The 26,243-nt window shown below is 45.8% G+C and overlaps 2 protein-coding genes across 4 annotated transcripts in view; one reads left to right on the forward strand and one right to left on the reverse strand.

Annotated features, from left to right (window-relative positions):
* Nucleotides 1-17,116, reverse strand: part of VSIR (V-set immunoregulatory receptor) — a 37,614-nt gene extending 20,498 nt beyond the window's left edge. The window contains exon 1 of the mRNA XM_083146303.1: nucleotides 16,950-17,116. Within this exon, the coding sequence (XP_083002429.1) occupies nucleotides 16,950-17,037 (88 nt within the window). The 5' untranslated portion in view covers nucleotides 17,038-17,116. The remainder of the gene's footprint in view (nucleotides 1-16,949) is intronic.
* Nucleotides 1-26,243, forward strand: part of CDH23 (cadherin related 23) — a 914,269-nt gene that overhangs the window by 777,859 nt on the left and 110,167 nt on the right. For all 3 annotated transcript variants that reach the window (XM_083146306.1, XM_083146304.1, XM_083146305.1), the window contains exon 37: nucleotides 24,562-24,783. In XM_083146306.1, the coding sequence (XP_083002432.1) occupies nucleotides 24,562-24,783 (222 nt within the window). The remainder of the gene's footprint in view (nucleotides 1-24,561; nucleotides 24,784-26,243) is intronic.

A 26,243-nucleotide genomic window follows, 5' to 3' on the forward strand; every position in this document is an offset into this window, starting at 1 on the left:
ACCCCGTACCTGGGCAGCATGAAGTGGACCTGGTGTGGCGTCCGCAGTGTCCGGGAACTGAAGTGCTGAGAGCGGACACTGCGGACGGACAGCGGTGGCAGAGTTTGAAAATTCAAAAGATAGGCCGCTGATTGGCTGAGAGAGCGCTCTCTGTCAGCCAATCAGTGGCCTCAGCCGCCGCTGTCCGTCCACAGTGTCTGCTCTCAGAGCTTCAGTTCCCGGACACTGCGGTGCTGTCGTTTCACGCTGCCCAGGTAGGGCAGCGTACCCGGGGTGTATCCCCAGTGCCCACACTTAGTCAGTGCCTCCCCGCCATCACGGGGTCTGCAGCGTTACACCACTGAACACACACAGTTTACATTTCCCTTGAAGCAATGTAGAGTAGTGCAGCCAGTGCTCCCGACACAGGTCTCACCAGGCTTTCCAGTTGTTCAAGTATGGGAAAAGGGCACTGCCTATTTTGTCAGTCCTGGGCCACACAATTTCTGATGGCAGCGCTGATGACAATGGTTCAACACCAGTTTTTTTAAGGCTACTTGTATACTCTGTGACCATCATCAGTACAATCTAGTACCTTTGCGGGTTCACACACGGGCAAGGTGTCTCACTCTGATGCACCCAACATAGGTAACTCTTCCCAATAGATGTTGCTGTGCTTTTTAAATCATGCAAATGCTGGTTAAACATGTGAGAAAATCCCACAAACGTATAGACTTTTGCCTATCTATCATATGGACTCCTACTAATGTGTAGCAAGAGTCAAAATTTCTGCTCACCGTTTATTTTATTTTTTTACTAAATTGCATTATGTCACCACATCAAATGCGAAGAAGCCACATTAAGCTTTCTAGACTAATCTTCTGTCATCTGGGCTAATCATCTCCGCACACCCAGCTAGCACCTTGCTGCAACTACATGGTTAGGGTACAGAAAGGCATTCCTAAAACGATCACCCTCTAGAGATGGGTGTTGTTCCTCACAGAGCCGGCCCTAGCCTAAATGACGCCCTAGGCAAGATTTTGGCTGGTGCCCCCTAGCCCCACCACTAGTTCCGCCTCTGACTCTGCTCCCCTTTCCCAGCACCATCAACCCTCATCATAGAAGTCATCATTTTGGTGCTCCTACCCGCAATATTTTAAATAGAAACAGTGCACACATTTGGTGTGCGGCCCAAACAGGGGTGTGTTCTTGCTGGGAAGGGGCATGGCCACACAATTTTACCCCCAGTTCAAATTATGCCACACAGTAGTGCAACTTTATTCACATTATATCATGCGATGGTGTCCTTTATTCACGTTACATCGCACTGTAGTACCACTTTACCTAGTTATATACATTACTCCTCACATTATTCCCTTAGAAAAAAATCCTGAGAAAATAGTGTATTTTAACCACCTCCATGGCCACACTGCAATTCAGCACAAATCAGTGTGTGCTGGGCAGAGCAGAAGAGCTGATTAAGGGGAAGGGGCCGGGGTCCCAACTGGGCCCTCCCATCAGACTTTGGCCTGGGTAATTTGTACCCCCTACCCCTTTTTCTCGGCACCCCTGATAATACCACACAGTAATGCCCCTTATTAATGTCCTTATAACCATAATGCCCCTTACACATTATGCCAACCTTTATTAATGCCCTTCATACACATAATGACACACATAATGCCCCTTACACATATGTTGCACATTATTAATGCCCTTATACACATGACACACATAATGCCTGTTACACATATGTCGCACATTATTAATGCATTTATACATGACACACATAATGCCCCTTACACTTATGCGAACACTATTGCACAACCAACCCACCCGCAGACAGCACTCACACAGCCACTAACACTGTAACCTCTGCCTCTGCTTGGATACAGATGTTTCCGCATACATCTTGTCTCAATAGGCCATGCTGCTCCTGGCCAGTTCTGCTAACGTTGGGTGCATTTTTTGCTGAAAATTCGTCTTATTTGCATTGTTGGGACCAGCACACACAAGGGGCTTCTGATGATTAAAATGATATGCGGCATGCCTATATTTTATGTGTGACTGTGGCTGTACCTGCATATGGAATGCTATGTTACAGTGATTTCCATGAATACACTATTTCATATGCAAATACAGCCTCACTCACACACAGAATATAGGCATGCTGCATATCATTTTAATCAGCAGAAGCTGCTGATGCCCCTAGGTATTCCAAATGCCCTAGGCAATTGCCTAGCTTGCCTATGCCTAAGGCCGGCCCTGGTTCCTCATCTTATGGTTCTAATTTCTCATGCAGATGGCTGCAGCGCCGATAAGGTATTGGAAGATATGGACAACAAAATTCATCTCCATTCTCCTCCCGCTCCCACACTGATATATATATATAGTTTACACAAATATACATTATATTAGTCTGCTCATCATTTTTTGTGAGCAGTCAGACTTCAGGGCATCAGGGATGGCTGCTGCTGCAAGACTAAGCAGACATTTTGGCCTCTATTCCAGATCCAGTCTCTGTCAGCTTTAGGGCACAGTTTGCAGCATCACCCATTACCAAAATGGTGCTGCAGAGCCATTTTAAAAATCAAGATGGCCACCGTAAGCCCTGGCTCTGATACTAGCAAGTGCCTCACCAGCCAATGACCTCACCGCATGCCACTACGTTCGAGTCGCCATGGCTCCACCCCTCCACTATACAGTGCCGTAAAACAAGCATTGTATAGCGGGGTGAAGATCGTGTCATAGAGTTTCCCTTGGTCCGCCCACTTGTGCTCTGCAAGTGGGTGCTTGAGAGGGATCTAGGGTGTTGTAGGACACTTGCCCACCTTTACAGGGGTCTAGGAAGGTATTCTGGGGTAGGCAAGTATGTGTAGAAGTAAAACCATATCAGCAGAACTGCTGTTCAGGAAGATATGTTAGACGTGTATAAAGATGAGCTGAAACGGTTTGTGGTTTATATCCATATACTGTAAATATTTCATCTTTAAGTGTCATCTTGCATTGAGAATACAGTTTGGCTGGTAAATAGGTGTAAATTAAGTTAGAACCAACTACCACCAAGAGGTAATCTATTTTGTTGGGTCAGTAATTATTTCACTCTTTCACAGACAGTAATCCTGTCCCCCTCCCGGCCCCCGGAAATGTGAGCAACCCTCCTGGTTTCTAGGGGACCCCCGCTTCCCCCTCCTGTTTGCAGCTTCCTTCCCGAGTCCCCCCTGACCGCAGCTTTAAATAACCTGATTTATGCCGATCTCCAGGGAGGGGCGGGGCTAAAGTGTTACAATCTTGACGTTTAGCCCCGCCCCCTCAGCGAAGATCGACAAACCAGGTAATTTCCCAGCAATTCTGATTCCATCCAGGTTTTACTGTGTCCAAAGTCCTGGGGCTGGCCTTAACCGCAGTCTACCCAGGTATATGCAGTGCTTGCTAGGCTTTGCTGAAGGTGCATATACCCCCCCCCCCCCCCCCGTAATTACACACTTGATGAGTTACTACAGACTTTTTAGATTATAAAACTGTATATAGAAATAAACTACCTCCTGACTAGAAAACAGAAGTTGTATAACCTGAGGAAGCCTGCCACAATCCTTTGAAATCAAAATGTGAGACAACTGTGTCGTATGTTACATCACAATGATGAGCCGCTTTGCACAATACTGCGGTTGACCAATTACTGGCACTGAACATCATTTCATGATGCACTGACCTACTGTAATTCGTTACTTACTATGTAAATCTGACATGCAGGGCTTTTGTGGTCACTATTAGGGAACAGGAGAATCTTTCTATGTCATGTAAATCTGTAAGCGATACTCAAAACATTTATTATAGAGGTAAAGACTGACAACTGTGCAGCTTCTTGTTCTGATATCTGCCTGCAGCGGTACACGATTGTTAGGTTCTCAGCACTAAGGTGGACATTCATTGGGTCAACATGAGCCACAGTCAACACAAGGGAAAGTCGACATGGGTTTAGGTCAACATGTCATTAGGTCGACAGTCAAAAGGTCGACATGGAATATTTCAAATTTTTTTTGCGCCAACAGGAGGTATTTCATGCCCCACCCTCCACTAGGGTGGGAGAATAAAATAGTGTGCAGTGCTCCGATATGGTATCCATGTCGACTGTGTCGACATTCGGGTAAAATTGTGAAAAACCCCATGTCAACATTGTGACTGTCAACCTAGCCCATGTCGAACTAGTGTGTCAAGCTATTGACATGTTGTCCTAAGCCCATGTCGACCTTCCCTTGTGTGAACCTTGGTGCGGTCTACCCTATGACCCATACCCCCTGTAGCAGCACCTTTTATAGTCCTCTCCTCAACAGAGAGGACCTAGACTTGTTGCTCTGAAACCCTATGTGTTTATTTCAGGGTGGGAGGTAGCTAAATAATCGGGTACCCAACCCGGCCTCCTGGAAAGGTGGGCAACCCTCCCTGATACCGCCAATTAACCACCCCATCTCCCCGCATCATTTAGCCCCACCCCTACCCAAAGACCCGCAAATTGCGGGATTTGCAGAACTGGGGGCGGGCTTGATAACGTCCCCCCCTCCTCCCTGAAGTGCTGCCGACAGTCTCAAGACTTTAAAAGTAGGCAACCCTGGTTTATTCTGTTCCTGACTGAAGCAGTTATACCAGGGTTGCCGACTTTAGAAAGCTCCTCTCCGGGAGAAGCACGGAGAGGAGACTTTCAGCAGGCGTTCGGGGGGCGGGCTTAAGCGTGACATCATTAAGCCCCGCCCCCATGAAGGAAAGTGCCTAAATTTGACGATCTCCATGGAGGGGGCGGGGCTAAATGATGCGATGATGACACTTTGGCCCCGCTTCCTCTCCGGAGATAGTCAGAAAAGGTAAATTAAACGCTGCGGCCGGGGTGGGGGAAGCCGCAATCGGGGGCGGGGGGAGAGCAGGGGTCCCCCAGAATCCGGGAGGGTTTCCCACCTTTCCGGGGTGTGCTTTTTAGGTGACTGTAATAATCTTCAGCATGCATATTGATTTGGATTAAATATATCATTCGTGAGAGCTGATATGAATAGGCTCCTGTCACATAAACATAGCAGAACACTCTAGGAAACACAGCCCAGTACTAGCATCCAAAAGGTATTGACTGAATGAAATAGCACATTATCAGCAATTCTAGTAATGTGACAATGATGACTTAATAATACCATAATAACAAGAATCCAAGATTCAGTTCTTAGCCAATAAACTTATATTATTTACACCTTAATCCTACAAACATAACAACACAATATAAGAGGCAGAGCAGCAAATATACCATCCTTCCAGAGGCCAGGGCCGGGGACAGCTGTACCCACAACACCCTCCTGACGGCGGCCCTGCCTTTATTAGTTTTGGGTACAGTCACGGCAATGCCTATTTTAAGGATTTTGAACTAGAGTGTTGGTATATAGATTTAGGAAGAACAAAGAGAGGCTGAAAGTCCTATGGGCGGGAAATATTGGGTTTTTCTGCTGATATTGGTACCATTTAATACACACACATCGCAGGGCAGTGGTGTAACTATAAATTTTGCTCCCCCCTGCCAAAAAGATTGTAATTTTTTTAACAAAAATAAAATCATAAAAACTCTTGTCAACCCTTTCATGCGTTGACATCCATATCAAAATATTGTTGGCGTTGACCATTTGACCATGTAGACCATATGTTGTCGGCCTGTTGACTGTCTATCTAGACATTGTACGTTAGCCATTCGGATACCTAATTCAGGGCCTGATTCACAGATGGATGTTTTTGTAACCGCTGGTGATTGATAATATGCTAATCATGCAGGAGTCGTCTTGTGCAAATAGGAACTTCCTGCCAGCTTCATATTGCACATTATAGCCGAGTCAAGTGACATCATTGATGATAGCAGAGCCAGAGGACTGAGAAAGAGGAAATAGTCCCTTGGCACAAAATTGATAGTACAAAAAAAAAAAAAAGTTTTGCAATCAGAATAAATTGAATGTAATTCTAATCTGATTTTTTTTTTTTATAGTTAAAACTAAAGAGGTAGTTTTTTTGTGAAAATGGTCCACCACATTTATTTAAAGGAAGTTTCTAGTTAATAATACAGCTCAACTCCAAGTTAAGAGCTGGTGATATTTTTTTCTATTTATGAAAATTTCTGAAAGTTTAACAAATTTACCCATCAACCTACAGTATGTAAAAAATTCTAAATACATATCTTCAGGGTTTTTGTTTTTTACAGTATTATGTATGGGACATCTGTCCTCATTGTCATGGAATGGGCCTTAATAACAATTAAAAATGCATTTAATTGTCTGGTATAACATTGAGAAGTTCTTGAGTAACCCGGCAGTGCTTACAGTATCTACAGGTGTGGCTTAGAGGAGCAGAGACTGGCAGCTATTTGTGACCTTCCAGGCCCACCCTGTACCCCTGAACAGCACAAACCTATACACAATATATATCCCACTAGCGTGACCTGAAAAGAGTCACTAGACCTGTAGGCAGGACAGCTAACTACAACATTTGGTGATAGACAGAACGTAAGGGAAGCACAGGGCACAATCACAATTATTAAAATTATATATAACGAGGTATGGTATATCTTTTGGGGGTAACACTATACCTTTGTTTGGATATAATAATTCTCACCGGCAGGGGGGCTCATGTGTTCGGTCCACAGTGAGCATTTGCGAGATATAATCCACACCTCATTTTATATATATATATAGCGGGCGAGTAGTCGACACTCTCCTCTCAATCACAGCTGCCGGGGTGCCTTGTATCTTGTAGTATACAATAGAACCGTGCTTACCTGCACTCCACGGGCTTAGGTCCAATAGCAATAAAAGAATTCAAGTGGACACAACCGTTAGGGGGGGCGCCCCCTGCCGCCCATTCAAACCCCCCCAATCCCCCACTTGAATAGTCGGAGGTCGGCAGTGGCGTAACTATAGCACCGCAGCCACCGCGGGGGGGGGCGCTGTGCATATGGGGGCTGCGGGGGCTGCGGTGCTATAGTTACACCTCCCCCCAATCCCCCGCAGGCTTATTTATTTTGCTGGTCCCGGCGGCTCCGTTCTTCTGCTGAGGACCACCACAAAATGGCCGCCCCCATACAGCAGACAGTTTCAGTGCTATATAGGGGCGGCCATTTTGGAGTGGTCCTCAGCAGAAGAACGGAGCCGCCGGGACCAGCAAAATAAATAAGCCTGCGGGGGATTGGGGGGAGGTGTAACTATAGCACCGCAGCCCCCGGCGCCCCCATATGCACAGCGCCCCCCCGCGGTGGCAGGGGCTGCGGTGCTATAGTTACGCCACTGCCGACCTCCGACTATTCAAGTGCAGCCGCTTTCACCACTATTGTAGGCATTTTTCACCCATGCATTTTTTGGGGGAGTGTGTGTGTGGGGGGGGGTTATGGAAAAAAAATGCCTCAAAAAGTGTCAAATGGTTGCAATTAAGACCGAAAAGTGGCAAAAAATTGCTGGTCTTGGCTAATTCACCAATCCGGCATTTTTCACCCTGACCAATTTTTCGCTTAGGCGAAAAATCGAACCTCCATTTGAACAGGACAAATTCTGATTCCCTCTTAAAAACAGGGAAAGTGCATATTTTTCGTTATCATATACCAAATTAATACCCCTTTCACATCTCACACATAGCCCGAGTTATTACCGGGTGAATGCACCATAATGAAGAACCAAGTCAAGCAACCTGGCATTTTAACCCAGGTTAAAAGTAGGGATAAACACGGGTTGCAGTGTATAACGGGTGACCCGGGTTCTGTGAGAAAAGATCTGACCCGGGTTGGACCCAGGAGACGGGCAGGGATTCCACTCCCTGCCGCCGAGTGACGTGCGTGTTAGATGTTCCCGCCGGCTCCCGTGACAACACAAATCGAAACCTAGATAGACAGGGCAGCAATGACTATATAGTGGAAATCTAATGCAGATTGTATGAATTGTATGTAGTACAGAGATACCAAAGATTGCATAGCACTTGAATCTTGGGCCCCTTATACCCCTTTCACAGCAGAAATGCAGAGACCAACGCAGGAATTAAATTCCAGGGACATGCAGGGACCTTCCCGGATTGGGACCCATTTACACATGCTTTTGAAGCAGGGACAACCCGGGTCGGCACCTTTCACACTGAACCTGGGATGACCCTGCATTTCTATGAGAATAGCATTGAAAATGGCCTTTTTTAGGCCCGCAAAGATGAGGTGATTAGGGAGAGGGGTAAATGGAGAGAGGGCGGGTCTTTGTAGACATTGCAGGCGTTCAGGGGTGAAATAGCACTGCTGGGGTCTGTCGTGCCACAGAGCTTGCACAGTGTCTTCTTGTATGCTGTGTGATTGCCAATGCAGACATTCTTGGCTTTCAGGCTGTCAGGGGTTAAAACGCACTTCTGGGGTCTCGGTCTGTGGTGCCACAGAACATGCACAGTGGCTCCCTGCATGCTGTATGCTGCCTCTGGGCGTGACTGTGAGCGTCCACCACAACAGGAAGTTGCCCTGCTAGCAAATCAGCATTAGCAGAGACAACACGGAATTAGGGACATGTCCCTGCACCTTTCACACCTGCCAGTAGTCCGGGAAGGACCCGAGAGCAACCCTGGTTGAAATGCCGGCAAATTTACCTGGGAATTTGTCCATGGAACCTTTCACACCAGCGCTAGTCCAGGGTTGTTCCCGGACCCAACCCGGGAATTTAGGCTGGTGTGAAAGGGGTAATACACCTGTGAGATTTTGTCAGATTTCACCCAATTCAGATGGATTGGGCCAATTTATCTGACAAAATCTGATGTGTCTGATGCTGTAGGTTCCAATGCATGTACCCGTGTCTAACCAAGAGATTTATCCTCCTGCACACAGGATAAATCTCAAGTCAATCCAACTTGTCCAATTTGTCTGAGGGACAAAGTGTAAAGGCCCCCATACACTATGCGATTTTGGGAAGATTTTATCCGATTTCGGCACTTTGTGCCAATAATCGGGTGAAATCGGCCCAAAATCGCAGGTGTGTGATATCTGATCCGATCCGATGCACGGTCCCGTGCGCATCGGACCAGATCAGGGAGGTCGGACGGTCAGTACATACGATCACGTCCGACCTCCCTGTATGCATATGCCTGCCCACCTGACAGGCATATGCATGCAGACACCGGGGGAGCAGTGGGGCGGGCAGCGGGTACCTGAGTGCTAAGCTGGCGGCGCCGGGGTGTGCTGACCTGGCCGGGCGGTGATGTTCATAGATATCAGCACAGCAGCGCTGCGGGACGGGACGCGCAGTGGCTGGTATTAGATTTTAAAATTCCTGTCAAATGACTAGCCGTTCTCTGATTGGCTGAGCTCTCAGCCAGCCAATCAGAGAACGGCCAGTCATTTGACATGTATTTTAAAATCGAATACCTGCCACTGCGCGTCCCGTCCCGCAGCGCTGCTATGCTGAAATCTATGATCTTCATCACCGCCCGGCCAGGTCAGCACTCCCCGGCGCCGCCAGCTTAGCACTCAGGGACCCACTGCTCCCCCTGATAAGAGCACCGCCGCCCCCTGACCCTCACCGCCCGCCCCCTGCGCCCCGACATGTGATAAATCACAAGCGATTTATCACATGTCAAATTGTGTGTGAGCCTCCCGGGCGGCTCACAGGAGAATTGGGTCCGACTTGTCCTAAGGACAAGTCGGCCTAATGTATGGGGGCCTTAAGGGGACTTTAGTAAGGGAATCTTACCGTGTGTACACACCATAAGGCATCAGGATAAGTCCTGAGAAGGGGCATTAGGAAAAAAAAAAACTGTATCTGACGTATACATTAACAAAATTAATATGTTAAGTTAATTGACCAGTGTATGCCAAGAATCTTTACTTTCTAGAGGAGGATGGAGGGATTCCAGTTAATTCCATTAAATGATGGTGACTAGTTTCTGGCAGCAGCAAAGTTCTGACTACTGCAGGCACCGGGATATTGGTGACCTCTGTTACAATCCTGGTAATAACTATACTTTATTTTATGGAATAAATATGTCTATGCCAGATGATTGGCATGCAAGATCATTGTTAATATTTATTATTTCATTTATTACCAGTTATTTCACTAGTGCACTCATATTTCACAGTGCTTTACAGAGAATCGTTCATCAGTCAGAGCTTACAATCTGTATCCCCACCATATGTACACACATTCACATTATGTCTCATTTTGTTAGGAGCCAATTAACCAATTATTTTTGAAATTGTGGGAGGAACTGGAACACCTGGAGGAAATTCATGCAAGCAAGGGGAGAATATACACACTCCACACAGTTATGGCTATGGTGGGAATCCAACCCATGACCTCAGTGGCCCTTATTCTGGTTCACTCGCAAAGGCAAATTACATTACACTGCCGGTGCTACCTATAGGTCGACAATAGATAATATTGGGCCCACACATTACCTATATGCAAGGTATCTTGCTTACGGCACCTCGGTTTCTCAAGTGTATGTGTAAATGTATGTGCATGTTTGTATGTGTACTTCTATGCTGCAATATAATATAAAATATATTATGCATAACAGCCATTAGTTGTCTTTCTACTTTGTAGATTATTTTGGACAGGGTTGGACTGGCCCATAGTGGTACAGGGGAACTCCTGGTGGGCCTAACTGCCTGGGGGCCCACCTTCTATATGGATCAGGTTTCAGACACTGCACTTAATTTATACACCAGGCCTGGCCAACCTGCGGCTCTCAGGATGTTGTGAAACTACAAATGCCAGCATGACTTGCCACAGTTTTAACACTTCCTTATAGCAAAACTGTGGCAAGGCATGATGGGATTTGTAGTTTCACAACATCTGGAGAGCCACAGGTTGGCAAAGTCTGTTATACATTATGCATATGTTACCTTCTATTGCACAAGACTATGGTATGTTTTGTACATGGCATTGCTGCTGGTACATTGTCATTCTGCTCTAGCAGTAAATACTATACTTATCAAGGGCCCAAGACCACTTTCTAATGGGTATGCAAGCATCTGTGGAGGCTGTCCACAACCATATATATATGGGGCCCTACCACTACATTCCCCCGTGGGCCTTTCATGCCCTAGTCCAGTCATTGGTCATGGTCCAGCGAGACCGGAAAGTTTAATAGCCTGAGAGACTAGAGGTTTTTTTTGTTTTGTTTTTTAGTCCACAGAGTACCAACTACTTGTACAACTTATGGATTTAGGTGACATTACCTTGGAGGGCACCTATATATTACCTATATTCCTTATTAAAGTGACTAGAGGTACATGTATATTTAGTGCTGATGCTTGGGAAATGACAAGTGCCCACAAAGTCCCCCAAAACGACTATAAATTGCTCAAATTTGCCCTAATTTGTAATTTGCTACTTATGATTCCTAGGAGCAATGTGCAAATCACGAGTAAAGTAAGAAAATTTGGAATTAGCAACATTTTTATAATTGCTCTGAAATATACACATCTCCTTCTGCAGTGGAGTTCCAAATAAACGCTTTCCCTGTCATTTTATCTCCCTAATGTTCTGCTTGTATATATGTATACAGTTTCTTATATAACGCTGCAAATTCTGTTGCACTTAAAAATTGTAGACTGCAATAGAACAAACTGGGTAAAAACAGACAGACACGGAGCTAGGAGGGCCCTGCTGCAAGCTAACAGTCTGTAGGCCTTATACCTAGTGTGACCAACTTTGCAATGGGCGAACCCGGGACGGGGGGTCTAAGGGGGGCTCCCCCCCCAGGAAAGTTGGGGGTTAGGGGGCGGCAACCCTCCGAAATTTTTTGGGGATATGAAGTCCTTTTTGGTGGCCGCACTAACCAATAGTGGGGAGGCGCCCACCGCGTAACAGATTCCCCTCCCACACTCCCAGTAATGCTGTACGGGGCGGGAGCAGTTGAGCATCGGCGGTGCAGCGGCACCCGGGCACCGCACAACTGCTGCACTCTTGTTGTATTATTATTTAGGTCTGGCCCGGGTCTTGGGGGGGGGGGGGGTGGATTCAGGCATTTGTCATGCCTGAATCCACCACCGTTTTGAGTTAGACTTAAACCAGGACTTTCCGCGTCCCGGGATGGGTTTGGCCGGGACGCGGGATTTACGAGTCAAAACCGGGACAGTCCTGGGCAAACCGGGGCAGTTGGTCACCCTCCAGCTGTTATGAAACTACACATCCCAGCATGCCTTGCCATAGTTGTAGCATTCCCCAATAGCAAAACTGTAGCTTCACAACAGCTAGAGGGCAATAGCTTGGACATGTCCGCCTTATAAAATTCCCCTACCCCAAAATGAATTCACTCTGTTGTTATCCCAACACTATCTGTACACTAATTTCTGAGAAATGTGTAACAAATGTGCAACAAAGATTTTACAATTACAATGAAAAGTCTTTTGTAATAAAAGCAGAACTTGAAAAACACATTGTGAAACGGCCTGTTCTCCATAAAATTCAGTCATTCAGGACTTCAGCCTCCCACCCCAATCTCAGACCAGGCTCCGCAAGATTTAGAATTGCTAGCAGGGGAAAAATCATTTGATGGTCGAGAAGATGTGCGGACCGCGGCGTGGGGTGGGAGGTGTTAGAAGGCTCACTAAGCAGTGAATGTTTGCTGCTTATCTAGCCAACCAGAATCACCCCCATAGTCCTTCATTTACCCACATAGACTCCAGGCCCACAAACAAAACAAGCATGAATCCCCCCATGGAAACTTGTTTACCCCTAGGAGCTGTGGTGTAGCAACAGTCTCCGCAGTGGCTAGTGGGTGAGGCCGGGACAACAGTCCTGAGCCGCCATGCCACTGTCGGTGCAGCAGAAAGTAGCTGCCGGCCTGTGAAGCCAGCACAATGGGAGAGAGGTCCCTCCCAAAATGGCGAGGAGACTGTTATTAAGGATGCTATTGGAGGTGGCAGCCATTTTGAGAGGGCCATGTTCAGTGGTATGAAGGGGGCAAGCATGCACAGCGTCCCTGCTGGGACCACACACCCATGGTGGCTGGGGTAGGCAATTCTCTGATAACGAGCAGAACACAAGACAGGGAGGGGATGTTTTTTGGAAGGGCGCTCAGATTTTCAAGATATGCTACTGCCTGGAAGACAACACAGTCTGAAGGCCATACTGTAGTTTTTAAGATTATTTTATCCAAAATATGTGTGTGCGCTAATAACTGCAATATGCTTTACTGTCACATTTAAGCTGAAATGTGTTGTGTATGCTGGCTGCATGCAGAGCGCACATACTGCTCTCCTTACGGTATGTCTGACAGACTTCCTTGTTATATACCCCTCTCAGACATACTACCCGGGTTTTTAATAATCCCAGCTCCATTGCAGGTGCACAGGACCCAGGATTTTAGTTGACTAAAAGCCCGGGATCAGACAATCGCTAGTCCCTGGATTATTTGCGTACAAATGAAATATCCCGGGATTTTTGCGTATGTCTGAAAGGGGTATGACTTGGACTTCTACTTTTATTACAAATAGAATGCTATCCCTCATAAAGGGAGCTGCTGGAATACTCATAGGTCATACCCTCTGCTGTGCTCTGAAATATGATGTACCAACACTTACGGCGCTGCAAACTGTGGCAAGACCAGGCACCATGTCCTTAGGCATCTCCTCACAAAATGATGCAAATCACAGGTATATTGTGAGGGTATGAGGACAAAATGATTCACACATATTATACCATTATTTACAACTGGGGGTTTTATTTTCTCAGATGGGAGTTCTATTGAAGAGCGGATGTTGCTCATCGTAACCAATCAAAATCTAATTGTTTATTTTGCCGCTTCTTGAAGATAATAGAAACTGATTGGTTGCCCATAGCAACATACCATTTCAATATAACTACCATCTTAGTAAATAAACCACTATGGGCCTGGAGGTAACAATACAGTACATATGGGGATTATCAGGGGGATTTCTGAGCACTCTGAAGCCCCCTCAACATGTGCCACTGTAACGCAAAATATATAAGTATAAAACTTTTGCAGTCCTGTGATACATTCATTATACAGTGTCAATTTCTGTTACGGAGCAGGAGTAAGCCCTAATCAGAGCAGCTACAATTGTCTTAAGAATTTATGAAGCAAAAATAGTTTTCAAATAAAATATTACACTGATTTTCACAGGATATGCATATATTACACTAAATTATTTGTGAACCGTATGACATTGCAATCAATAACTGTTCTCTAAGTTTTTTTTCTGGAAATGAATGAATAAAATAGTATTAGAGAATATATTATACACATGGCCTGTACAATGCAGCCTTATGGGGCCTACACACGTAGCGACGTGTGCCAGCGATCTGAGTGATGCTAGAGTGCTGAGATAGCTCAGCACACAGCAATGCACCAGCGATGTGTACTGATCGACCAAGCCCTGTCCCCATAACAGACGGCCGCATCAATTTACGGGTCCAGGATGGGGAGGAGGGGCTAAAATGACACAAATTGCGTAATTTTAGCCCCGCCCCCTCCCTGCGGACCTGCAAAATTCGTAGATTTATACAGCGGGGCTGTGGGGAAAATGTTGGAGACTTTCCCCCCTTCCTGGGGGGCAGGGAGTGGGACCCGATTTGCTGGACCCTCCCAGCCAGTATGCACTATGGCCCCCTACACACGGAGCAACTTGGGGTGATTTTCCAAGTGATCTAGACAAATCTAGTCATATTGCTTAGAAAATTAGCCAAAATCGCTCTGTGTGTAGGCCCCATTAGTTACTAAAAATCAAGGCGGTAAATGGCAGACAATATTATGGTTAACATACATCCGTTTCAACAGCTGGAGGGCCATAGTTTGGACATGCCTGCCCTAGGCCATTGTTACTGTGGGCCTAATTCTGAGATGGGCAAGTAACTGTGCTGCACCGGAGTAGGGCTATGTGTCTGCCTGTACTATCCCAGGCCCCAAACACCTGGCAAGGGGACAGGCCGCTTAAAGGAGAAAGTTTGTGGGAGTGGTCCAGACACCCTGGTGGACAGATGCAGTGGCTGCAGGGTGGCCACTGTGCCCTTGTGGATGTCATCACTTGTGGGTATGGGTCATGGGTCAACAGAACTTAGCTCGACCACTATAGGTCAACAGTCACTAGGTTTACACATAAAATAGGTTAACATAGTCATTAGGTCGACATAAAAAAGGTCTACACAAGTTTTTCATTTTTGTTTATTGTCTATGTCGACTTAAACCAATATGGGCACCGCTTCATGCATGGTGCCTCACTACGCTCGGCACACTATTATATTTTTGTTCTATGCCCACTTGGATTTAAGAATATGAAAAGCCACTTTAAAAAAAATAATGAAAAACTCATGTCGTACTTTTTTATGTCGACCAAATGACCATGTCAAACTATTTCATGTGTCTGTCTGTGACTGTCATCTAATGCTTGTAGACCTAGTGACCGCATCCCACCACTTGCCCATCCCTCTTGGCCTTGTAACTTTACACTTTGGAAAATAAAGTAGCACTGGGTGGGGCAGATATACAATGTGCTGAGATGATTAAGATTTGGGATGTTGTGTTCAAACAAGTCTAAATTGCTCTAAAAATAAAACCATCCAACATTTTTGGACTACATGCAAAAGCAGCCAGTATTTACCCTGCATGCAAAAAAAAAAAAGGTCGTTGTGAGGCGCACTGGAATTATCCACAGAATTGGTTAAGAAGCAATCAGTGTGTGGTACCAGGGGTCACTCTGAAACATGGCAGCAAGCTCCTAAAAGAGACACATCGGGGGAAAATAGTGGTTGGAAACACAACCCCGCACCTACAGACATGCCTTAATTACCAACACCCCAGCAGTAACTGACACTCCCTTCATTCTCCAATGAATCCCATCCTCCCTCATTCATTAATGACACATCGGAAACACACCAAATATAAATATCTCCTTTTTTTTTTCTTTAAGAGGATTATTGGGTAATTAAGTGTACTTATTAGGCTGTTTCTGAATGCTTTAGTATGGAATGGTGATTAAATCCAAGAAAACAAAATAATGTGTACAGCACATTATTATAGAATAAGAACCTTCTATTGATACAGTACAACCAAGCCACGCCCATTGTTTACACTGTGGCACACATAAAGCGGAGGAAATTGCAAACACTAATATAGCAACGTAACAAAATAAAGAGTTAACACATTATTAGTAACACAAACAAACATTCCATTCCTTCTTATATAAACAAACCTACAGAAATCACATCAACCCTATTAACATTGAACACACTTAATATACATATGCAGTAAAACCACAAAAAATAATTCTGCTTTTATCAATTTTTTTTCCATTTTAAGCAGTGAAAACCAGTGTGTAATTGTTTCATTGCTTACTGCAAACTTTTCACTTGAATCCAGTGTATAACTAGAATAACTCCTGTGCCTGCCCACACACCCCTCTGACAGATACACTCCTCTCTAGAGACAGTGACCCTACTGCTGGGTGGTAGTAGTTGGGGCTGCACTCAGGGAGGTCATTAGCCTCAATTACCAATTTGTGGGTCATAAGGTCAGGCTACTAATCCCTTTATCCTGCTGCAATGTTTTGGGAGGTTTCCTGGATGTGCCTGGCAGGTAATGCGGTGGTATCTTGTGCTTAAATTATACATGGATACATTTACTAAAGTTTGAGTTGATAGAAGTGAGAGATTCTACTTGTAATGTATTGCTATGGGAAAGATCTCGCTTTTAAAAACTCATTTTAGTAAATATACACCTACTCTATACTGGGTTTTAGACACTGACTCCTGTGATCTAAGGGTCAATGCACCCAACATGATTTTCTTGTGAGTCAGTTGTGAGCCCACAATACCATGAATGCAAGATCCATTCCTGCGCTTCCTCTGTTCTTTCTTTGCTAAGTTATTTTTACTTGTCCTCCTCCAGTTCCCATGCCCTATTCAGCAGTTAATAAAGGGCTGGGGAAGGCGATGCTTGCTCATAGCTCGGCTGAATAGGAGTGTTTGTCCTACCTTGGTATAATGCCAGAGAGAGGCAGACCACGACCCAGCATTCCCATAAACTGCAGGTGGGATGCTGAGACCTCCTGGATACATCCATCCTTGCCAGAACTGGGACGGTACTGCAAGAGGACTGCTCATGCCTGTTGCACCACTTACACACAGCGCTGCGAGCAGCAGAGGAAATGTCATAATCCGGTTACAGCACAGACACGCAGACAGCAGAGCGATTGGAGGTGGAGGACAGCGCACCCTAGAGGCCAGAGAAATAAGCAGAATATGGCATGTACAGTAATATATATTCCAGGGAGTTCAAAACGAAATACATTGTTAACAAAGTAAATAGTAGCGATGGCTGTTCCAAGACTCCCCTGTAATAACCTGCTTTGTCATTTTACAGCTGTAATCTCAAAATCATATAGCTGTAGGATTTAGAAAGACTATTCTATATAGAGAGAGAGATATTCCTAAATAATGAGGTTACCATGCACTTGCAGTGAGAAGGGCACTCTCAGCACTTCGTAATGAAATGGAGCACATTTATTTTATAAATGCAAATAGTCATGCCATCCTTATCAGTATATTCTTTGCATGGCGGCATCAATAAGTGTGCCAATGGCGTGTGATCACCCCAACGAACTACCCCCATATACAGAGGGGCACTGAGGCCGTCAGTGTGACTGCAGGAGTCAGTCCCAGTATGCAGCATACCTCCCAACTGTCCTACTGTTGGTGAAACAGTCTTGTATTCCTGGGACTGTCACTTGCAGTCACACCCATGGGCTGCAGTGTCCCACGGTGTATGGGGGGTACCGTAGTGGGTATGGGTAAAAAACGGACCCGGGCATCAAACTCTGCATTCCGGAGCTTGTAGTGTCGGGTTCAGGGGGAGTCCTGTCTGGGGGGATTCATGTGACAGCAGTCACCGGGGAGAGGAGGGGGAGAATAAAGCCTCCCTGTATGGCCCGGGCATGTAGCAAAAACCAGAGCGGTCCAGACCACAAGGGGAGGCTGTAATCTCCTTTATTCCATGTCCCTGGTGAAAGCTTTATTCCATGTCCCTGGTGAAAGCTATCACAGGCATCCCCCTGGACAAGACACCCCCCGGGGTTACGGGCAGGGCCGGCGCTAACCACTCAGCAGCTCCTGCAAAGCAGGGAGGCGCCATGCTGAAAAGGCGCTGTCTCCCTGCCTGCTCTGCTAAAGCTGCCTCAGCCCTCACTGTCACTGCCTCCTGCATGCCTGTCTGACAGCGGGGGGCGGCAGTATGGAGAGGCTGAGCAGCTCCCTCTTCCTCACGGACACTTGCGCTGAGGCATGTAGCGCTGTCTGTGAATTCCTGGATGACATGTCATGTCCGGATCCGCCCCCTACCCATTGCTCCCTGCGCCTGTCAGCTGTCAATCAAATGACGAACAGGCAGCAGCGCCGCCTCCCCTTCCTTCCCTCTTCTCGGTGTGCTCTGCCAGTGCCGCTGCCAGTCCTCAACACTCCTCCCCTCTTCTTCCATCTCCTCCTGCTCTCCCCTTCTTTCCCCCTCAGTGACGAGAGGGGTGTAATGTGCTGCACATACTTTTTTTACTGCTTTCGGATTGCATCGCACACACATTGCATGCATGCCGTGTGATGCGATCTAGCCGATAACTATGCGATTCTCGCAGCGTTTATGGGCACCTTTAGTGCCTGCAACATTTTGTGGACAAAGCACTGAGATGGTGTATGCATACATGTACATGCACCCGAGATCCTCCATAGGATCGCATGTTGCATACACTCCCACAATCGGGCTGCAGCTTGTTGCAATGGCAATGTGAAAGGGCGCAAAATATATGGTTTGCAGGAGGGCGCCAGACACCCTAGCACCGGCCCTGGTTACGGGGTCTTGTCCGGGTCCGGTTTTTACTTAGTCCCAGGGTAGTTGGGGTGATCACATGCCGTTGCTTAGTTATGCAAGCAGCTGTATTTATTGGGAGAGCAGTGAGTAAGATTGCAAGCTTGTGAGCAGGGCCCTCCTACCTTTTGACTGTCTGTAAATACCCTGTTTGTTGTATCACTGTCTCCTTTTGGAAAGCACAATGGAATATTCTGTGCTATATAAGAAAATGTTAATCAATAAATAATAATAAATACATGGATGCAGTGCACAGCATCTAGACAATGTGGGTGCAGCGTAGCATCTCCGGGAGTGCTGGCCAAAAAGGACAAAATGGAGAATGCCACAATGCCTGGTCCCCATGCTTATGAAACCACACTCCTTTCAGGGTGGAGATGGCCATTGAGGATTCACAATCAATAATGGTTTATGGCCTATGTAGAAGACTTTTGCCATCAATGGGGGGAGAATCAGATAGTTTTCTTACATCGATGCCACAGTATAACCAAATATTTGATATTTTATTTTCTCCAAGGTACCAGGAAACAGAGCCCCTGACACCCATGAAGCCCCACCTGAACCCCACCAGGTTCTGAATGGCTCAGGGGCAGTTAGTCAAAGAAAAGGGATGTCCATCGATTGATGAAACCATCAATGGTCATCAGTTGCCTAGTATGTTGCATCAATAGCAACCATCGATGGAAACCACACCGATGGCCATCCCTATTTCAGGGGGCTCCACTGTCCACCAGTGTTGTGAGGTATGACAGTATCACACATGTACTGGTCACTTGACGGATCAAAAACCATAAAAAAGTAAAGGGAAAACTGTAACTGTGCAGAAACTCCATTTTTATTGACATCCATGACATTTTATTTTCTTTAGTGGTGTATTGGGGCAATCCCCTGATCTCCTGATGGTTGTGTTGGGGGAACGGGAATAGCAAATGTGTAAAAATCCTAGTTCCCCCTATCCAGCGGTGGTTGCGAAATTGGGACTTTTTAACATTCCTAATAACATAATAACACAGATCTTCTGATAGATTCCAGGGGCGTAACTACCATAGGTGCAGGGGGTGCAGCTGCTATGGGGCCCAGAGCTGAAGGGGGCCCATCTTTGCTGTCAAACTAATGTTTTGCATACATTTATCACCATAAGTTGCTAAACAGGGGGCCCTTACAAACTTTTGCTATGGGGCCTACGGATATCTAGTTACGCCTCTGATAGATTCGCTTATCATTGCTGCATGTTCATTGGTGGGCCCAGGATCAGAGAATTCAGCCTGCAGGTGTCTGGGCACCTTTACCCCCCACCCACCCCCCCACCCCCCACTCACCCACACACAATGTACGATGCCTGGGATTTCGTACTTGGCTCCAACTCGACTGTGATCCACCTTAAGACTCCTTTTACACTGGAACACATCCTGACATATTCCCGGGTTGGTGGCATCACCAGAGGTGAGTCCCCAAACTGGCGCTTGGAGATGAGCGAATCAGAGCATGGGCCGTGCCAAAACCCGACAGAGAGGAGAGGGCCCAGCCGAAGAGGCTGCACACGAGCTTTCTCTCTAAAGACGCCCCTGGCTTGTGCTATCATTTGGCAGCTGCCTAGGGGAGCCAGAATCTGAAGGTGCCACCAGACAGAATGGACAGATAAATATTGTGTATCCAGAGGTGTATCACCTCTATACATTCACCAGAGGTTTTGGAAAGTCAGTATCGATGCGTGGATGGTGGTGGGAGCAGCATAATCAGTCACTGGAGATCCTGCACAGCTGGGTGCAATGTGCACCAGAAAAGCAGAGATGGTTGTCTCGTCTATAAGGGCGTCATATGCACCAATTTGATGCCAGACAAAAACAAGAGTATACACAAATTCCATTAGTATATGTGCCCCCAAGCTGAGTGTTAATCGTACGTGCAAAAGTTACAGTAGGCAGCTCATACACTATAAGATTAATCTAATTACCTGTAGTTATTTCCCACACTGACCACACGCTCCTCCCCTCCCCATGGCTAGCTAGCAACACTTTTTCCAAGACCTCAGCAAGCTAAAAAAAACTTCCAGATAGTTGTTCTACGTGAATCCGGCAGTCAAGCTCACAGGCACCATGGGATTTATTATGAATTCTATGGGCTGCATTCAAATGTTTAATTGCACCCGATCTCCCATCTAAAGTGATGGTAGATTGTGGGGCAATATTCAAATGGATGATTTTATTGTACATATCATGGACATGAAGGTCACATTTTAGGCATCAGACAAAAGGAGGGATAGATAACTGGGTTATATAGTGGAGGCGCAGAATCTAGGCAGTACAATAAATGGGGGTGTCACTCCCCAATAGATATGCAAGAAAAGAAAGAAGTGACTGCGCTAATGGAATGAATAATTACGTATTGCCAGTACCAATCATGGGCAATTTAATGGTTAATATTAATAAAATGAATTATAATAAATTGACAAAGGAAAACAAAACCCATATAAACTTTACATTGATAAAAACCAATATTATGGCTAAAGAATACGGTACTGTATTAATGAACCAGCTGGTTTTAATAAGTTGTGGTGGTATTCCGTTCTCTGTCTGGCCTCACTGGTTTATTGCTGTATAGATGAATGCAGAGTACCCCAAAGTCAGCCTTTATGGAGGATGCAGAACCTCCTGCAATTCTGTGGCCCATTAGATGGTATGGGGTACCTCTGGGCGGGTGGATGTCCCAGGGATGGAGTCCAGCTTAAGAAATCTTCAAAGGCTTGAACGGTCTTTCCGCAAAGTAGAGGGTAGCCCAAATGAATTATCAAGTAATTACTTGGTGTTGACTGACAATCCATTTGTGCTACCTAAAACACAGTGTGCTGTGTTTCAGGGACATTATGCACAGCTGTAAAAGCTCCAGCAATGGACTACTGAGCATCCATTGGTGTGATCGATGTTGTGTCCTTGTATGCAAGTGTAAGTCACTGTACAAATTACCAATGGCTGCATGATAAGTATATTTTCATTGGTTTTCTGCATCCGAATATGCAGCTGTTTGTACCGTGAGACGTCACATGTGGTGGTGGTGGTGGTGGTGGTGGTGGGGGGGGGGGGGGGAGGGGGTCATGCAGGTAACAGCTGAGGATTCAAATGAAGGCCTAATTTTTTCCATGCTTGTTAGCTATCACCCGTCCCGATGTACTGTGGTGTGTAATGTTATTATGGCAGATGGCTGTGCCAATGTAACTTACTGATGGAGCCATTACTTTATGTACATTGTGCTACTGCGCCAGCTGGGCAGCCTAAAGCCAAAGCCTCCTTCAGAGGCCACAAGCATTAGATCCTACAGTACATGGCAAATGTGTAACCTTCATTACATGCACATGTGCCATATGACTGGTGAGTCCCTGAGCGCCCATAAACAGGGCCGGATTTGTGCCTAGGCCTGTGAGGCACGGGCCTCAGGGCGGCACCAATCAAGGGCGGCTCGGCAGGCTGACATTCTTTTAAATAGCAGCATGGCAGAGCGGGTGGGCAGCGGCAAGTGACAAGCGGCGCCGCCATGATTCATCATATGTCGGCGGCAGCGCCGTTGCCCACCCGCTCTGCCATGCACAGTACATCACCGGCTATCTCCGACGGTCCCCCTGCGCGTCTGGCTTCACAACTGGGTGAGCTGAGCTGAATTGCTCTGGCTCACTGCCGCCGGCGGGGAAAGCAGCTGAGCTGAGCAGCGCGAACCTCCCTGCACTCAGTCAGTCAGTGTGAGAGAGACAATAAAGTTAATTCACCCTCCCTCCGGGTCCTCCATACAGTTAGCAGTCCAGACTGCTTTACATTTTTTTGAGTTGGGTGCCTCCCTGCTTCCGGCTCACTTTTATATTCCCCATCCACTATTATATTTTCCCTCCGTGTCCACTGGTATGGTAAAGTATGAACAAATTTGTTCATGTCAGCATTTGCTTGTGTCAACCTTTTGACTGTTGGTCAATAATGCTCAAACTTTTGACTGTCGAGCTAGACCCTGTCGACCTTATGATCACATTCCCTTTAAACAGGTCCTGGAGAGATAATAGGTTTTTCAGCTGTAATATGAAGACACTCTTTATGCCTTAGTGTAAGCCTAGAATAAGAATGAAGCTCTTCTAAAGGACAGCATTATATTACATAGACTGGCCTTTTTTTTCTTTTAATAGGAGTCTCTTTATCCAGCAGTCATTTACATAATTTCCACTGGTAACTACGAATAATTGCACACATAATTACTGTGTCTTAATTCAACATTCGGGTAAAAAAAAATAATGAAAAACCCCATGTCAACCTTATGACCCTGTACTACTTAAGCCACTTCACTGCGACCTCCAACCTGGCCGGCTAGACATGCTACTGTGCATGCATGACTTCCCATGCATCTTAAGCCCCTGTGTTTCCTGTGCAGAAAGAGTGTGTTACAACCAGGGCTTAAAGTAGTCCTGGAGAAGTGGTGGAACTCATTTAACCTGCCAACGACCAACCCACCAACCCTTCATTAGATGGAGTCTGGGCTAGTGCCAGGGTTTTCTGCACCTCCTGCAGTGCAAACTACAACATTCGTGCACTTCATCCCATATTAATAAAGGGAGAGTGCTCACACAATAATACCCCCCATTCAAACTATGCCGCACAGTAGCACAATCATATTCACATTACACCACATGTAGTGCCTCTGAGTAAAATACACAGTAGTGCCCCTTATTCATGTTATGACACACCGTAGTGCCCTTTATTTAAGTTACACTATACAGTAGTACTCTTTTATACATGTATGACACACACTAGATTTACTTCCAGGTAATGCCCACAGTAGTATTGCTGCTTAAGCACATAATTCCCACAGCAGTAGTACCGCTTATGCACAATGGGCCTGATTCTGGTTTACTTGCAAAAAGCTAATTCTCTCTCTAATGGAAAAAACCATGTGCACTGCAGGGGGGGCAGATGTAACACGCGCAGAGAGAGTTAGATGTTAGGTGCTATTTTGTTTCTGTGCAGAGGAAATACTGGCTGCTTTATTTTTACACTGAAATATAGGTATCAGTTTGAGGTACAAACCCCACCCATTGTCCATTAGAGAAAAATTTGCTTTTGCAAGTGAACCAGAATAAGGACTAATGTCCACAGTAAAAGCTCCTTATACATGGGTCTTAGTTACTTCAGTGGCTTTGATGGCATAACATCACATACACCAAACTGGAAAAAAAGAGCCGCTGGGACAGGCTTCTCTGTTGGAATTACTGTACAGGGCTGTAGTGGTGGAGGTGGAACTGAGTTCACACTACCATCACAGGTGATAGAACTCCATCCCCTACTTTAACCCCTGGTTACACCAGAGCTGCTGCATGTGCCACTGTCAGCACCACTAGTTTCCCCATATATTCCAATGCAACCGCTCTATGTTAGTGCCGCTGTGTTCCTCACTAAATAGCACATCACCCGTATTAAACACTCACACTTTGATGGTTGGATCTGTTGAACCAATACATTGTATGCCTGCTGCTATAACCCTGTGTTATTCGGCCTTGTTAGTAATTCACAAGCTAAAGTTATTCATCATCCACAACTGTTATCTATAGGTTCTGCCAATACATTTTAATAACCATAGATAGCCAATATCTTTAGATTTATGTTGCCATAAGTAATTGGAGGAGTAAATTTAGAATAGGAAAAACTTTGAATTGGAAAATAAGATGGAACAATTTTACATATTTTGTATTTTTTTTTCCCCTAGGCAACAACATTAGTCTTTGTAACCATCCTGGATGAAAATGACAATGCTCCCTTGTTTCAAAGGCTGCTATACGAAGTTACTTTGGATGAGGGTCCTCTGACACTGAACTCTGTGATCATCACAACCACAGCTGTGGATCAGGATGAGGGTCTCAATGGAACGGTTACCTACTCCATTATAAGTGGCAACCTTCAGAATACCTTTAACATAAACAACATGACGGTAAGAGTGAACCAGTTACATGTGCAATATATTTTAGGAAATAAGACTGTAGACCACATAAGGCCTATGGTATACATGCAGCATCTGGGTGCTCATGATGCCGATGTTCATAAGGCCAACCCCAGCACCCTGATAGTAGAAATCCCAAAGGGGGCTCCGAAGGTTTGGTTGGTGCTTTATCTTTCTCCAAAGATTAGTCCATAGATCCCGAAAGGTGTAAAATGGTGGAGACATGATCCCTAAGGTTTCCAGCCTGCGATGTTACGGAGTATGGGCTACAATTGTCAGTAATAACTGGGAGATGGTTTCTCCAGAGTGCATGATCCGAGGACGGACCATGTGCAAGAGTCCCAATACAGGATTGAATACATCACTGGGACAGTTCCTTTCGGAACCCCTTTCCCTGCTTATGTTAAAAAATCACTTAGGATCTACCCTATGGAAATCACTGCCCGGAGTTTGTTAGGATTAGGTTTCAGAGTACTCCTCATTTATCGCCCACTGGAGATAGAAAGTTATTTCTACTAGAACTTACAGACACTGTTGCTGGTCTAGTTCTGGAGCACCAAAGATGGCTCATCCTCAGGGATGTAATGAATGGATTGATGACGAACTCTCACACCTTGGCCAATACCTTTTGTGCACAATGAATCTTCTGGGCTTTACACAAATCATTCCTTCTGCCACACATAAACGTGGTCCCATGCTAGATCTTGTCTTTCAGATTGGATCACTGACACTGTCACTGTCCTAAAAATAAAACCAGTCCCGTGGTCAGACCACCACTCCTGTTGGTTCTACATTGCAACCCCTCAAAATAGATCTTTGCCAATGGAGCTGACCAGGTATCGTCCATTCTGGATCTTAAAGTTTACAAGCTGGCAAAACATTTTTTAAGAGGTGCATGAGAAGACTGTGGTTTTGTATCTGTACCATTTCCTCCATCAGTTTCCTTTGTCACCTACAAGGTGAACTTCTTTTTCTTTTTCAATTTAAAATAACAACATATTCTGTTAATGCGCAACATGTACAATTACCCATTGACATTCTGTGCTGGCATTTGGGGGTGGCGACGGGCAGCATTGTGGAGAATGGGAGCATGTCATCTTCATTTTCTAGGCTTGCTGATGCCACAGGCTGCGTCCTTGGATGAAGCTTTATTGGCTCCAGCTGTGTGAAACAGCGGCCCTTCAGAGACTGAGATGGTTACTCAGATGACAGGTTATCGTGCAGATGATACAATGCTGTCTTCAGACGCAGCAGCTGATTGCAAGAGCATGCAATTGGCCTCTTTCTACTACAGATGCTTTCTGCTGTATATTAGCACAGTCACTGAATACAAAGACGCTGTGAATAAAGCGTACATCTCTGAATGAGGCCCATTGTTAAAAGCATGTATTCTGATGCCAGACTATGAGAACAACATTGGTAGACTTGATGGGAAATGTTTGTCCTGAGCC

Source organism: Crinia signifera, chromosome 6, assembly GCF_055691185.1.
Source record: "Crinia signifera chromosome 6, ASM5569118v1, whole genome shotgun sequence".
Taxonomy (NCBI): Eukaryota; Metazoa; Chordata; class Amphibia; order Anura; family Myobatrachidae; genus Crinia; species Crinia signifera.